The 14,734-nt window shown below is 36.1% G+C and overlaps 2 protein-coding genes across 4 annotated transcripts; one reads left to right on the plus strand and one right to left on the minus strand.

The window, feature by feature from the left end:
- Positions 1-194: 194 nt before the first annotated feature.
- On the minus strand, positions 195-8,626 carry LOC145888569 (protein Smaug homolog 2-like). 3 transcript variants are annotated; one of them, XM_082979342.1, is made up of 15 exons: positions 8,474-8,626; positions 8,101-8,278; positions 7,186-7,355; positions 6,794-6,950; positions 6,408-6,509; positions 5,954-6,088; positions 5,521-5,630; positions 3,737-3,823; positions 3,493-3,676; positions 3,113-3,198; positions 2,740-2,843; positions 2,308-2,446; positions 2,041-2,144; positions 1,659-1,747; positions 195-1,266 (listed from the first exon to the last, which is right to left on the minus strand). In XM_082979342.1, the coding sequence occupies exons 1-15, from the start codon at positions 8,489-8,491 to the stop codon at positions 1,238-1,240; spliced, it is 1,692 nt and encodes a 563-aa protein (XP_082835468.1). In that variant the 5' UTR covers positions 8,492-8,626; the 3' UTR covers positions 195-1,237. The 3 variants fall into 3 exon arrangements, with proteins under 3 accessions (XP_082835468.1, XP_082835470.1, XP_082835467.1); XM_082979344.1 differs by having other exon boundaries at positions 2,041-2,141; positions 6,408-6,512; XM_082979341.1 differs by having other exon boundaries at positions 6,408-6,512.
- A 1,755-nt stretch (positions 8,627-10,381) lies between these two features.
- On the plus strand, positions 10,382-13,213 carry LOC145889762 (uncharacterized). The gene is made up of 6 exons (XM_082980791.1): positions 10,382-10,477; positions 10,989-11,191; positions 11,381-11,537; positions 11,757-11,992; positions 12,398-12,626; positions 12,822-13,213. Exons 1-6 carry the CDS (start codon positions 10,426-10,428, stop codon positions 12,896-12,898), a joined length of 954 nt encoding a protein of 317 aa, XP_082836917.1. The 5' UTR covers positions 10,382-10,425; the 3' UTR covers positions 12,899-13,213.
- Positions 13,214-14,734: the final 1,521 nt, after the last annotated feature.

Consider the following 14,734-nt stretch of genomic DNA (forward strand, 5'->3'; position numbering starts at 1 on the left):
TTTTATACTGTTTATCTTTCAACAATTTTTTGTACTTCTGGTGCTTTGAAAACTGGCCATTTCCTCTAATCTTGCCAAAACCCAATTTCACCTCCAAGTTTGAAATTTCATAGATAAGAAAACATTTACACGTTAGTGAACATAAACAAATGTAAAAAAAAAACTTCTGCTATATATTGGCACATTTTCCAAAATGATAGTTTTTATTTTCTGTTAGTAGCAACAGTCTCCTGCCAGAGGATGTTAGTTGCGAGGCAATTACACAAAGAAATGACCTTGTCAATGGACGAATGTCATCATAAACACAAAAGAATAGGAGAGACATGTACAATATGACATGGGTGCCACTTGTTGGCAAAAGATATACATGTTTTAGAATGAAAAAAAGGAGCTGTACAAAAAAAATTAGGCGCTGACCAACAAGTTGCAATGGGAGAATTTTTTTTTAATCGTTTGAAATCATGAACTGGTGAAAATCGACAGAGAATTTCCCACTATTACTTGGATACAAAAAAGTCAAAAATTCATACCATTTTAAAGGAAATAATTACAGCATTTGTCCACGTGAAGATAAAATCTGAACATTTGTGTCACTGTTGGCACCCGTCCGCCAGTGTTAGGTCGTTGGCAAGAACATGTACAGCACTTAGCACCACAAATGATAAACTTATATTATAACTTATATCTTGTATGTACAAGTACAAAACACAGAATCCCGGGATCGAATTACATTGGAAGTAATACTGCCTAAATGGCACAAGTTCTAATGTGACTAAAACATGCAATGTTTATTGGGGCAATATCAGAAAGACTATCATTATTTAGCATGGGTAGATCAAATATTGTAATACGTCGTGTCAGGAGCAACAACACATATTCAAAGTCTCACAATTTTCTGTGGCACTTTTTGGTTGACCACAATGCAATCACTAGACTCACAATGAAAGAAGTCATTTTTACCGATGATCTAAGCTCAATAAACGTGGACTGGTTCGAATAAAACAAATTACAATAAGAGATTAAAAACATGGGCGGCCATATTGTTGGGATACACTCTTTGCAGTGATAGAATTTGGCTTTCTACAAAAACGTTTGCAAGTACAACAGCAAAATAATAAAAAAGGCGGCAGATTTCCAGTGGAAAATGCAACTTCTTCAAAAAACAACAATAGTTAGTGATGACAATAATTAGGGAGCAGAAAAGGTAAGGAACAGATAAACTTGTGTGGTTACGATGTCACAAGGTGGAGACCCCTTCCAAGCCATCTGTTAAAAAATACATTCTTAGTGTCACTTTCCGTACAATTTACCTTCCCCTTTACTGGCGTGGTAAAAGTTTTTCATGATTTAACTACTAGTTATTGTATTATACAAGCCGGCCATATTAAGTTAATACCGATGATTTAAACCAAGTATTCAAGAATACATGAAAATATGAAATATATGTATTGAATTGTGAAACTAATCCGAATCTGCTAGTACCAGGGTATATATTTCTGTGTCAGGTCAAAATACTGATTGTACAGACAGCTCAATTGGTTAAATGTAACAAAAACATAACACATCACAATATTGATAAAAACTGTGGTTATGTTTTGTGACAAACTTGTGCTTTTGTCAAACATATTTGTTTCAACCATGCAACAACAACACATCACCTGCTAATGCATGTTCGGCAACACTTAAACAAAGAGAATCGAGCCTTGTATTGAGTTCACTCGGTGCTTCGTCATTGTCAGTGAACATCCTGTCCAGAAACATACACAAAACTTAGGCCATTGATTCTTTTTACAGTTGCTAACCGGCTTATAATAAAAACTTTTTAAAAAAAGGTTTGGAAACATTGATTTACACTAAAAACATAGTGAATCTGTAGAGGTGAAGTCCAAACTTGGGTGCAGTTTAAAAAAAAAAAATACAGCAAATTCATTAGTTTCTGAATTGATACATAACAACCCCGAGAAGGATGAAATCTGTTACTATTTCTGTGTGTGATATACCACCACGAACACAGATAAATATTCAGATCATAGTTGATACCTTTGTCCTAACCGCGGATCGTACGAGGCAGCTTTCCTTGATGGGTCAATATTACCCAGGTGATTCCCTCCTGCCCCCTGTCCATTTCCATACCAAGCCATCTGCTTAAAAAACAAATGCAATTACAAACCTGTGGATATATTACATATAATAATTTACACAATTTTCTCAGTATAGTTTTTCGATAAAATGACTGAGTTATAAGCGATTCAAAATTTACAACATATTTGTGTTACTTCCAACTAATGTAAATAATGTACAACATACATTTTGTGACTGAAATCCAATTCCCATGGGCCTCAACGGAGGTGAATTGAGGGGATTAAGTGGCCTTGGGGCAGCTGCAAGGTGGGGGTTAAATGGGCCCCTCTGTCTTCGTTGAACTGAGAATCCTGTGCCTTGCGGTCTACACATAAAAAGTGGTTGATGTTTACTTTTTGCTTTTTTGAAAATGGGCAACATTGACAGGTGAACCTAATTCTTGCCTTTGTTGCTTTTATGATGCTTTTGACAAAGCGAAATAGATTTGTCTAACTAAGCAAGACTGACAGATTTCAGCCTGAAACTGAAGTTTCTGAGATAGTGCAAATTGAAAGTACATAGATAGGACTTACATGGTTAAAAAAGTCGGCCTAAAAAAATATATAAAACATCAATATTTTGCACACATGTGCAAATTTTTCACTCAAATTTCCATACCGTTGTGGTCCTGGTGGCCTAGTATTCCTGGGCAGTGATCTGTACATTTTATTTACTTGCTGTTTCCATGTTCGAAGGCGTCGTTTGTGCACTTCAGTAAATGCCTAAAGTTCAAGAATAAACAAGTATTGTGCTTGTACATACTTGATTAGAAGATTTATTACAAATGGAAATATACAGGTAGGATTTGTTGCAACCATCAAAGGTTACTTTCTAACCACACATGTTTTTGTTGCTTTTCACTAAGAACCAAAAAACACAACAAGATTTAAAATAACATGAGCTTAATATGGTCAAGGTTTTGGGTAATTTCACTGATTTTTTACAAGTATTTTGACAGCATTGAAGCAAATTAGAAAAACTTCCAACTTACCGGGTGTTGAAAACATCTTTCAATCAACTTCAGATAAAGTGTTATATTCTCCTCATCAGGTTTGGAAACCAAGAGTTGAGTGCAAGCTTATAAAAGAAATTACAAATTAGCAACAATACCACAGCTTCCTCACAAACTCACAGACCACGTGAGTATTTTATACATATAAGCATTTTGGTTGTCACAGCCAAACTATGATGGACTTTAGTCACAGTACGTTGGGTGTTGCTATTGGCATGTGTCATGTGCCACAAAACTCTGGCGACATGCATTAAGTAGAAAATATCATTCACATTGAAAGGCTACAGATTGAGATACAATTTTCAAAACAAATATTCCCCTTGTACAAATTACATCAGGTTTTTAAGTGAATTTCCCACCTTTTCCCATAACTTTTGTGAAAAGTGCAGGGATATCCCCTTCCTCAATAACTTCTTTCTTTGTACTCGCGTTCGACTCATCCACTTCTGGAGGTTTCTTCAACTCAAAACGTTTAATTGGTGTTTGGATTATTGTTTTCAGTTCAATGAGTGCAGCGCGCAATGAACCACCACCCAAAATTTCCTGTAAAACAAGATTTTGCAAAAGCAGGAATTTCGCATGTTCAGAAACATGCCAACTTACGTTTTCAAGAGCCTGAAGTTGTTTGAACCTTTCATGAAGTTTTCTGATACTGAGGATGATTTTGTTTCGCGCTCCCTTTGTCACATTCTAAAGCAAGCATGAAGAAAAATGTAAACAATGATCGTTGTCACCCACAAAAAATACTGCATAGCAGAAGTTTTTGGGGAATATTTCTGAAATTTTCTTTATACAACATGTGAGTATACTTTCCTGCCAAAACCTAATACAAAACGAACAGTACTAAGGACAATTGAATTTGCTCATAACAACCAAATCATATTTATAACAACATGGGTAATATGTTAAAAATTCCAGTTTATCCAAAAAACAAAAGTGGTTAAAAATGTTTGGTGATGGCGGACTGAATAGTAGTCACGTTTAAAGTGGCATTTCTGTTTGCCTAAAACTATCAGCGACACAATAGAAGCAAAAGGGCATGTTTCACAGTACAATAGTCACGAATTGAAATTCCTGGGACCCCATTTGGGCACCCCAAACACGCCAGCCATCCAAATAACAAGGAACACCCAACAACCAGTGTCAGATTTCTCATTTTGACACATGGCAGTTTGTCAGAGAGGAAGAGGAAAAAACAAAAAATGATTGAACATTTTTCAATCAGTTGTTTTGGGGCAGTTTTACACGGGGGCAAAAACAGACCCCTAAGGGGCCTTGGGTACGCTTTACAAACACAGCAGATCTGCATGACTGAGAGTGAATGAAAGAATGACAATAAAAGATTCCACAGCACGGTTCACTGAACAATGCACTCAGTGATGTCACAAAGGCAATGAAAAATCTTGGAGAATTTGGGCTTTTGAACTATATATACCAAGTTGTTGGACTTTAAACACTTGTATAATAAAATGTGTTGCTTGCTTAGCACAGCAAGCAGTAATCAAGCCTATAATGCTTCAAATTAATGTGCTGCTTTTTAAAGGTAAATATGTTTATCATCACCATCTGCTGTATTATGACAAGTTGCAAACACTGTTAAACCACCAAGCAGTGAAGAAATGATCCTGTTAAATATATATCTGTTAAAAACCTCAATAAATTCCAATCAACCCATGTCATGGAACAAGCATTATATGTAGGCAGATAAATATGTAAGATTTGTCACTGAAACTGTTTTCAATAGTCACAGGCATGACAAAACACACACAACAGAGTGGGGTTGGGATTAGAAGAAAAGCTCTGTTCAATAAAATCAGATCACACAATTTTAGGCATTTGTGTGGGTGGCATGTCTCTTAAACAGAGCAGTGACCCACACCCAGTGACACCCAACCAGCAATCAGCATTAAATTAAGCCTAAAAAGCCACAATCTAACTGTAGAAGCGTGGGAATAGGTGTTTGTCGTCGCCCAATCATTGAAAGATTAGTCACCGGTAAACCAGTGATGTCATAGTTACGCCTGGTCGAAAATTGAACAATGTTTTTAAATATCAAGTTTCACTCTGCCATTCCATTGACTGGTTTCTATCAATGCTAATTAGGTGACCCAGGAAAAAATTACCATCAAAGAACAGCAGTATTAAATAACAACGTAATCAGCAATGCAAAGTCCTATGTAAGTACGCCATCAAGACAAGATACACATTTACTATGACTTAGCACCTTTTTGACAAAAAATCTGAAGCTTTCTGGGGAATTTTTGTTTAAGGGCGTGAATACTCTACACTTCAAAAGAATTTTTTTGGCTGATAATAAAACATCATTCAATTGTTGGAAAACGTTAAGCTGTACAAACATTTAATGCTTGACATAACATTTTTCATACCTTTTCATCAAGTTTATCCGGTGTCAGTTCCATCATATCTTCATATGTCATTTGCGAAAAAAGATATTCATATTTGTGCAAGCGCAAGGATTTGAGCCACGCTCGAACATCTAAACATAACAAATTTGAGAAACAATTAACAAACAACTAACTATTAATCTATTTGAACGAAATGTTCATTTTGGAAATGAACTGCATTTAGACAACGTCTTTTTATACTGTAATTTGAAATATAAGTAAGTTTTGGTGATGTTATGTTGGCACTAAACACAGACTCCTTTTAACAGTAAGTTTGTCAAAATATAATCCTACTGGCTGTTTGGCAGGCAAGATCATCAACAATACGTATATACACCATGCTGCACTGATGTGATATAATAGGTTGAAACAGTGACTTTTTGTCTGCAACTGGCATAATGAACGTGGACTTCACCTGCCATTCCTTCAGCAAGTTGTTCGTTTCCACTGCACGATGGGGTGGCTTGAAGTGAGGTGTCTGGTAAGGAGTTAGTGGCTACGCTTGAAGGGGATGAGATATCGGACTGTGATGCGCAGTGTGTTGCAAAGTCTGCACATAGAGAGTGAAAATGCACTTTTTTGCTTCGCTATATTTTTTAGAATTCGTAGGTTTTATGTTAAACAACCAGCAACATACTTTTGTAATAAAAATTTAATTTATTATGCTGCATTATACTTTTGGTGTATTTACAATTTGTGTTTTTTTCAGGAGTATGTATGTCTGCTTGTACATAAACATAATTTGTTGGACGGAGGTACAAAACAATAATTAGGAACAGATTAAGCTTATTAAAAAGTTAAGAACTACTGACCTAAATCTATACGAGCAACTACAGGCAATACCAACAAAATAAATACAAAATCTTCACCTTTGAGGGAATTGGTCAAAGAAGTTGATTCTTCCCCGACGTTGTTGTGGTTCCAATCACTTAAACCGTTTGCTGTAGCTCCTAGCTCTAGCGAGTTGGTGTCTGCTTAAACATGAGGTTTCACATCTTTTAATCACCGTCAACTTATAACTTTCACGTGGGAACAAAAACAACTATAAATTCCTTGTATAAAATCATATTTGACGATATTTCTTTAAAGGAAAAAATACTATCATGGAACGAAAATTGTCTCAGTCATCCTTTTAAATTGGTTTACTTTTTATTATTTACTGTGAAATGAACAAAAAATAAACAAATTTAAAATTCCCCAAAGACAAAATTTGAACCTATGTTGGAAACCTACTTAAATAATAAAATCCACTCACTAGAAGAAACTTCCGGTGACAAATCCCCTTGTGAGGTTGGTATCGCATTTTGACCGGACATCTGGCCGTCCAGCCCAGACATCCAAGAAGTTAATAGGTTTCTTTCCTTATTATCGAAGGCAGGATGGATGAGGGAGTAGGAAAGAAGTTGTCGAGACTAATTCGCAAAGCGTCAAATATTTAATTGCATTTTTATGCAAAATTGTACAAATTTGTAAGTTCTACTTATTTAAGCCTCTACAAACTTTCCAACAAACATTTGTATATGTATACAAAGTAATGACTGATAACTCAAATTTTTTATTACAAGATGGCGAAAGCCGCAAATCCAAAAATCAACAAGATATTTAATTGTTACTTATTACAATTTATAAAATTGACTCCACACAAACCTCTTCAAGGTACTCTGATCTTTCAATGGCAAATGCAAGCACCATGGGTAAAATCTGTAGGTAGCGGTGCTTGGCAAGTTCATTGCCAGGTCTTAGCAATGGAAGGTGCCTTAAAAGTTGGTCAATGACAGTTGCCTTTTGAGGTTCAGTGAATAGTCTGGTGACAAATTCTGTGACAGAAATGGCAAGTTATTTTTTTTTAAAAAACTAACTTTAATGACACACACATATAGGTTTCCTTGGCATAAATAATGTCGTAAATAACATTAGGAAAGACATTTTTTTGTATACAATCATTGCACAAATTAAAATTTTAGGTCAACTTATGCATAAACATAAAGATTGGTTTAAACATTTAAAGGACAAATTGCAAACAAAAAATGTCTGAAGATTTTCTCCAGACGGTCCAATTACAGAGGTCAAGTATCGAAGCAAACTGAACAAATGATACATTGTCAAGTGGCCGCACCAGGTCAGTAATTATATAACCAGGTGCGTAATTTTTGTGGCCACCAACAATTAGTGACATGCAGTGAGAAGTATTTGACACCTGGCACACAGCTCTGTGTCATTGAGAAAATTGTGGTGAAATTTGTGGCATTGTTTCTTGGAAGTCGGTCATTATGTCAGACATTATCTTGCAGATTGTAGAATGACATATGTAACATTAGGTGATTTTCAAGTACAACAGTCATCAAAAGTCTTCTAACTTAAAAACACATTTTTGTCAGGCAACAGCTGAACATTTTTGTAAATTAAATGCAACTTGATATAAATTTACCCATCATCAATAGGATCTAGCCATGAACAACAACAATAAATCAACACATGTATACATACTTTCATAATGTTCAAGACATTACAAAAGATTCCAAACAAGCCCAATAACAATCAATATACTGCATTTATTTTTACCGTGATCGTTGGCCTCCTCCTCAATGGGGTAAAGTTCATCACAGTCGTTCAAACAATGTTCAAGACACCGAGCAAGAAATTTTGCCTGACACTTTTTGACGCGCTTTAACAACGAATAAAGGGCAACAGTTTGCTCACATTCATTCCAATTCTTGAACCATGTCGCCAAAACCTCAACCTAAAATGTTTTTTTATAAGTTTAAATATGTGTTGTCTCAAAATTCAAAACCTCAGTCTTTGACTAATTAAAATAAATATACATTTCGGGAAGTTATGATGTTATACATGGAAAAAGGCTGGCAATTTCAATACAGGGTAAATGTATTTTTACACCTTTTTGCAAAATTAGAATAGTTAAATAGTGCACACTTACCTGATCAGCAAAGAGCATATTTCCAGGTTAATACTTACAAAACATAAACAAAACACAACGATCAATTACTCAGATGCTGAGCAGAATAAGTAGGTCTATACCATGTTATCTACATACGATCCAGTCCATGTTCTGCAATACACAATTAAAATTTTGTTTACTTCGGTGCCAAATTGGAAAGGATTTTTTTGGCAAATGATTTCTAATCAACAGGAATTTTTCTACATATATTTAGATCTAAGCACCTGCGGACTAAATTTTGCAAATATTTATCTTGGAAAAACATACTTCCAATAAGTTTGGCGAAATTTAAGTTTACGACCGTGTTTACAAATGTTTTTACTAAAGTTGCAAAGAAAGCATTTAAAAAAAGGATATATATTGATGCTGAACCATTTGCAGCTAACAATGTTGTTTGCTAAGCCTGTTGACTTTGATCAATACTGCTATTAACTCAAATACTGTATTAAAACCTTAAAAACTTTTTTACACAAAACCAAATTCAACAACTTGTCAACTGACTGGAACAATGAACGAGAGAGTAGTTTAAACTTTAATCCGGGGCATTAGGGTATTTATCAACTCCATTGGTATCCTAAACTTTCTTCTTTTGTAGAAAGGGTTCATGTTTAAAGCAAATTAATAAACTTGGTTGCAAGAAAATTGTTACGTTAATATGACTTCAATACAGGTAGTTCCGATAAATAAGTTCGGGTTGCAATAATAATTAAAGTTGATTTTGTGTAAAATAGTTTTGCAATTTAGGTCATTTTAGACTATTGGGCAATCTAAGCTGATGAGAAACCTCAAGTTTGCTACATTCTTAGCCACATTAGGACAGCACAGGCTATTAAAACCCACAACAAGAATGACTGAGAGCCGCAGTAGGCAATCACCACCATGCTTTGTATCATAGTAGACTATGCCCCAATACATAAACCTCTGAACACTCGGTCAATGTAAGTGACAGAAAAAAGGTTTTTCACTTTTAGCCGGGTGTAATGTCACTTACCCTGGAGTCAGCTCATGGCAACTGTTGGCAAGCTTTATTGTTTGTCAAGACATGATTTAGCGCCGCATTTCCTTCTGTTGATACGGTCTCAGTAGTAGCCTGATGAAAACATGTATGACTGGTCGAAAAATAGCAGGACCCCCTTGTAATTGAAAGGGCTATGAGCCATTTTAGGACAATAAGAAATAAGACCGAAATGTTACGACACTGCTTAGTCAACATATGTAAACCCAGCAAAAACAAACCGAGATACAATTTTTACGAAGCCTCATTTTAAAGGGTGTTTCAGTACTTTTGGCTAATCTTGTGGGGTTCAAATCAATTTTCTAATGCAAGTAACGTTATGTTGTAAGCCAAATGCCAGATGATGGCCCGCACTTGCGTTCGCCCATAGCACGATCGGCGGTCCCTGGACAAGTTTGTGCGGAGCACTAACTAGAAAAGATAGCCTATTAACTTACAAACAACTTTATAAATCCATAATTTATGCGATTCAGCAATATATGGCTAGTAAGTTGTTCAAATAAGACATTCACGTCGTATGTGGGTCATTTTTTGCGAAGTGAAAGTGCAGAACATGCTTTTGGCATTAATTTTTGGCATTGTTTCAAACCCCTTTTGCTACGTAACCGGAGGTTTTCCACTTTTTGTTGTTCCTTGTCACGAAATTTTCACTTTCAGATAAATCGTTGATAATCTTTGTTTGTTTGTTTCCAGTTCTGATGAATTGAATGACATGAATCACAATTCCTTGTAAAGTGGCAACTGGATTCCGAAACTGAGTTGCAGAGCGGAATGTTGCTGTTACGTCACTTTACGTGACATTACAATCAACGCTATCCATTCCCCAAACACGTTTACTCCGCCGTTATAAAGCAAGAAACTCGCCTGCAAGTCGTTACAGTTGTTGTGGTAGGCATATAGCTTGATTGGTGTGACAATGTTAAGTGTAAAATTGCTTTTTTCTGTGCTGGCATTGCTGTTTGTTCCAGGTAAGCTTTTGTTTTATTTTGTTGCGTAACAATCGTTTAGATTAGAATGCTTTCATTGTTGTTGTGTAAACTTTGGTTTAACAGAGTTCTTGCTATGTTTTTTGCACACAACAAACTCGTGATAATGCCATTGCATATATTGTAGCTTACACAATATCATTTGGTACGCTGCAAGCCATAAACTACTTGACACAGACCCCACGGGCGGGGTTACAAACGAAACGACGCACCGAGACCCTAATAAAATGGGACATTGCTTGGGTAAACTTAGGCTTGGCTTCCAACTAAATCTAATGTGATCTTAAAAAAAGGTCTACGCGGCGACACTTTTTCTCCTAAGGGCCATGACTTGACAGAATTGTTCTCATACCGATGTAAATTAATAAGATCACTATTAAACAGATAGTCAATTGTAAGAATATAAATTCTAGGGTCAAGTGTTACGGATGGTTGATTCCTTTACTTGATTCCTTTATAACTCGATAGCAATTTCACCGTAATTGGTTTGCAGGTTTGGCAGCAAAATGCAAACCGAAACGATTTTTCAATCTTGATGGAGGATACGTAAGCAGCCCAGGTTATCCAAACTACTATGAGAAAAACCTGCAATGTCAATTTTCGTTCAGACCAGGGCCAGGTTACATCGTGGCGTTAACCTTTATAAGTTTTAAAACTCAAGGAATGAAAGATGATCTGCTGACTGATTATGTCCGGGTTAGTTAATTGTTCTACATTTATACACGATATATATCATCATGGTGTATCAGCATTTTTCTGTACAAGTACTAATTTTTAATTTTCAAGCTATTGAAAATTAATTGTTGAAAACGTACAAGTAATTTGAAGTACTTCCAATATTCCAATGGTTCTTGTTTGAATATTTTAATTTTTATAATCCTACAGATATTCGACGGGCCAAAATCAGCGAAACCCGATCCGGTGTATTTCTATGGTAACCCTGTTACGCCCTTTACCTTTATGTCCAAGACAGACAGAGTGCGAATGCGATTTAAAACCAATTTCGATGTCCATAAAACTGGGTTCAGAGCCTCATACAAATGTAAGTCAAGTGACATGTTGAACTGATTGCGTATACGGTTTAGTAATGGGTTTCTACAAAGTTAGCATGCCACCTAACACACATGCAACATGTAACCTGGCTTTGTAAAAGATCTCAAATGGTATAAATTATGGTAACGACATTTCGTAAAGGCCAAAAATTCTTTTTGAGCTCCCAAATGTTCCCATTCCTTATCAAAAGTGTATTCTATCGCAACAGTCATCAACACAAGAACACATTGTGACGTAACAACTATTTCGAAAAATTCCACGAATGTGACGTCATGTACAAACCTCACTTCGGGTTACGCCAGTGAATGCACGATTCAATGCAAGTACGGCTACAAGCTCATCGATCCAGACAAAAACGTGACCAGATGTGAGAACGGTAAATTTACGAAGAGCTGCGAAATAGATCTGGCAGTGATGGTAGATGATTGCCAAAATAACGGAATGGTAAGTTTCGAAATGCGTTTATGTTTTGCATGAATCTGCTCGTATTTCAGAAATATGATAATCTGGTAGCCCTGCATAAATATATGGAGAATCGCTGTTAATACGTTTGTTTCGGCAGCTTGGCGAACTTTTGTACATGGTCCCTGAAGGTGCTCTATACAGTTATATATCGAGGGGGTCCACAGGACTTTCCCATACAATAATAATGTCAGTTTTGTGAAAACCCTGATCTTAAAAGTTATGGAAGTTTTAGTGGACATTTTATATTTCGAAATTGATGGACATGCAGCGCCAATATCGTGGAGTCCATATGACCTTTGAATTATACATCCATTAACAGTGGGCGAGTGGCAAGCAAAAATAAGTTCCACGAGCTGTGTTATTATCACTGTTTTCTTTGTTCAGGAGAACTGCCCTTTAACTAAGGATGAATTAAAGGAATTCTATCAGGCCAACCCGGTTAATGGCAGCGAGAAGGAGAAAGAAAGGGCGTACTTACTTAACGGGGAGTTAAATAATAATGGGACATTTGTTCGAAGTAAGGCAGGCAGGGGAGGACCCCTTCCATGTCACCCCGAATTCTGCCGAAAAGAAAACAAATCGTTTACGCTTAACTGTTCACTTATTCCACAATGTGAGTTCGCTTATTTTCAAAAAGATATTTTTAAGGTATTTAAGCAGTGGGTAATTGATAAATGTTATGCGAAACTAAATTGGAAAATTTGGAATGAATTCGATACAATATTTTTTTTTTCAACATCGAGTTGGTTCCATTATAAATGCTTTGTAGCAATAATAAATTTAAGGCATATTTCATATGTTCATTTAGTCTTCTACAAGTACCTGTGCTTCTACTGCCGCATCACCGTTAACTGCTACAAGAAAGGAACTACGGGCTTTGTTTAAATCCTGCTCCAGCTGAGGCAAAATTTTCGAGGAAATTTATTTGTAAAAAATGACAAAATAATTTTTTGGATTTAATTGCTTGGATTTCCCAATCTAATGGGTGTTCTGTTTATGTAAAATACGTATTTAAAATATTTGTCTTGGATAAACTTTGATCCAGCAATGCTGTGATGACGTCATGCAAAAGGAATACATGATGCAGCAAATTTCTACCTTATTAAATGTCTGTACGTGACGTCGCACGATTCATTTGCAATATTTCTAGTGGGACTTTTATGTTTTTGCTTTGATTTCCGGCGAAAACAAAACTTCAAAATCTGCATTCTGTTTTGTGTGAATAAAAATGTAAACATTTTTGTTTTTACGTGAGTTGCTCACAAATCAGAGTGAATCAACGTACGGCTTTGATTTGTTTGTCGTACATTCCAGGCGGTCACTGGACAATTTCTTATAGAGCCTTACATAACATTACTGACTACACAGATGGATTTTTCGCGGTTCAGATATAAATAGCTGCTACCTGTACAACTAAGACATGAGTTGATAATCTTTTTTGTTTGTTTCCTGTTCTTATGAAATGGAATAACATACATCATACATACTTGTAAAGTGGCAACTGGATTCCGAAACTGAGTCGCATAGCGGAAATGATGCAGTTACATCACTTTACGTGACATATTTGTACGTGGCTTACCATACTCCAAACTCGTTTATTTTGCCATTGCAAAGCAAGAAACAGGCTTGCAAGTCTATATAGTTGTTCTGGTAAGCGAATAGTTTAGCGGAGACCATGTTAAGTGAAAAACTGTTTTTTGCTGTGCCTGCATTGCTATTTGTTCATGGTAAGCTGTTTTGTTTTGTGTTGTTGCGTAACAATCGTTCAGATTGGAATGCTTTCATTTTTGTAGTATGGCATTTGTTTGCACAAAATTGTTTGCTTGCAATATACTTTTTCGGGTAGGTATGAACATGAACATTGGAATGGGGCGCATTGTTCGGTTTAGAGGTTAGAGATTTTTACCGCAAGGCCTTGACTCCCAATACATTTTGATATGATTTCAAAGAGGTTCTCGCGCATAGTAAAAATACCATTGGGAATTGTACATCAAAATATTACATAAAAAATGTTTAATATTTGATAACATGAGAGAAGCTTCAATCACTCGATACCAAAAAATTTCATTCAGGTTTATTGGCAGCAAAATGCAAACCGAAACGATTTTCCAATCTTGATGGAGGATACGTAAGCACCCCAGGTTATCCGAGATTTTATGAGAACAACCTGCAATGCCAATTTTCGTTCAGACCAGGGCCGGGTTGCATCGTGGCGTTAACCTTTTTAAAATTTAAAACAGGAGGAAAGAGAAATGATCTGCTGACTGATTATGTCCGGGTATGTTAATTGTGCTACATTTAAAACCACGTATGTTACACACGCTTCTATGTATAATATTCTGTATAAAAACAAGTTCTAAACTTTTAATGAACCTTATTTCAAGCTGTTGTCCGAATACCAGCCTGCATAATTATTTATTTTTGAAACGTGCAGTAATTGAAGTACACGAAATATTTCAATGGTTCTTGTTTAAAACGTTTTAATTTTTTATAATCCTCAGATATTCGACGGACCAAAATCAGCGAAGCCCGTTCCGGTGTATTTCTATGGTAACCCTGTTACGCCCTTCACCTTCGTGTCCAAGACAGACAGAGTACGAATTAGTGATGTGTTGCACCGGATCCGGGTACCCGGACCCGGCCGGATATTGACCAATTTTTAATACCCGGACCCGGCCGGATAATACAGTTAATTTTATCGGATAGTTGGGAAAGCATTTT

The sequence above is a fragment of the Ascidia mentula genome, chromosome 2 (genome assembly GCF_947561715.1).
Source record: "Ascidia mentula chromosome 2, kaAscMent1.1, whole genome shotgun sequence".
Classification (NCBI taxonomy): domain Eukaryota; kingdom Metazoa; phylum Chordata; class Ascidiacea; order Phlebobranchia; family Ascidiidae; genus Ascidia; species Ascidia mentula.

Coding starts and splice junctions, on each gene's coding strand:
- LOC145888569 (XM_082979341.1), bottom strand. Junction 3,824..5,520: donor CGGATAAACTTGATGAAAAG/GTATGAAAAATG, acceptor TGCTTGCTTTAG/AATGTGACAAAGGGAGCGCG. Junction 3,199..3,492: donor CACAAAAGTTATGGGAAAAG/GTGGGAAATTCA, acceptor TTCTTTTATAAG/CTTGCACTCAACTCTTGGTT.
- LOC145889762 (XM_082980791.1), top strand. CDS start 10,426: ATGTTAAGTGTAAAATTGCTTTTTTCTGTGCTGGCATTGCTGTTTGTT. Junction 10,478..10,988: donor GGCATTGCTGTTTGTTCCAG/GTAAGCTTTTGT, acceptor ATTGGTTTGCAG/GTTTGGCAGCAAAATGCAAA. Junction 12,627..12,821: donor CTGTTCACTTATTCCACAAT/GTGAGTTCGCTT, acceptor ATGTTCATTTAG/TCTTCTACAAGTACCTGTGC.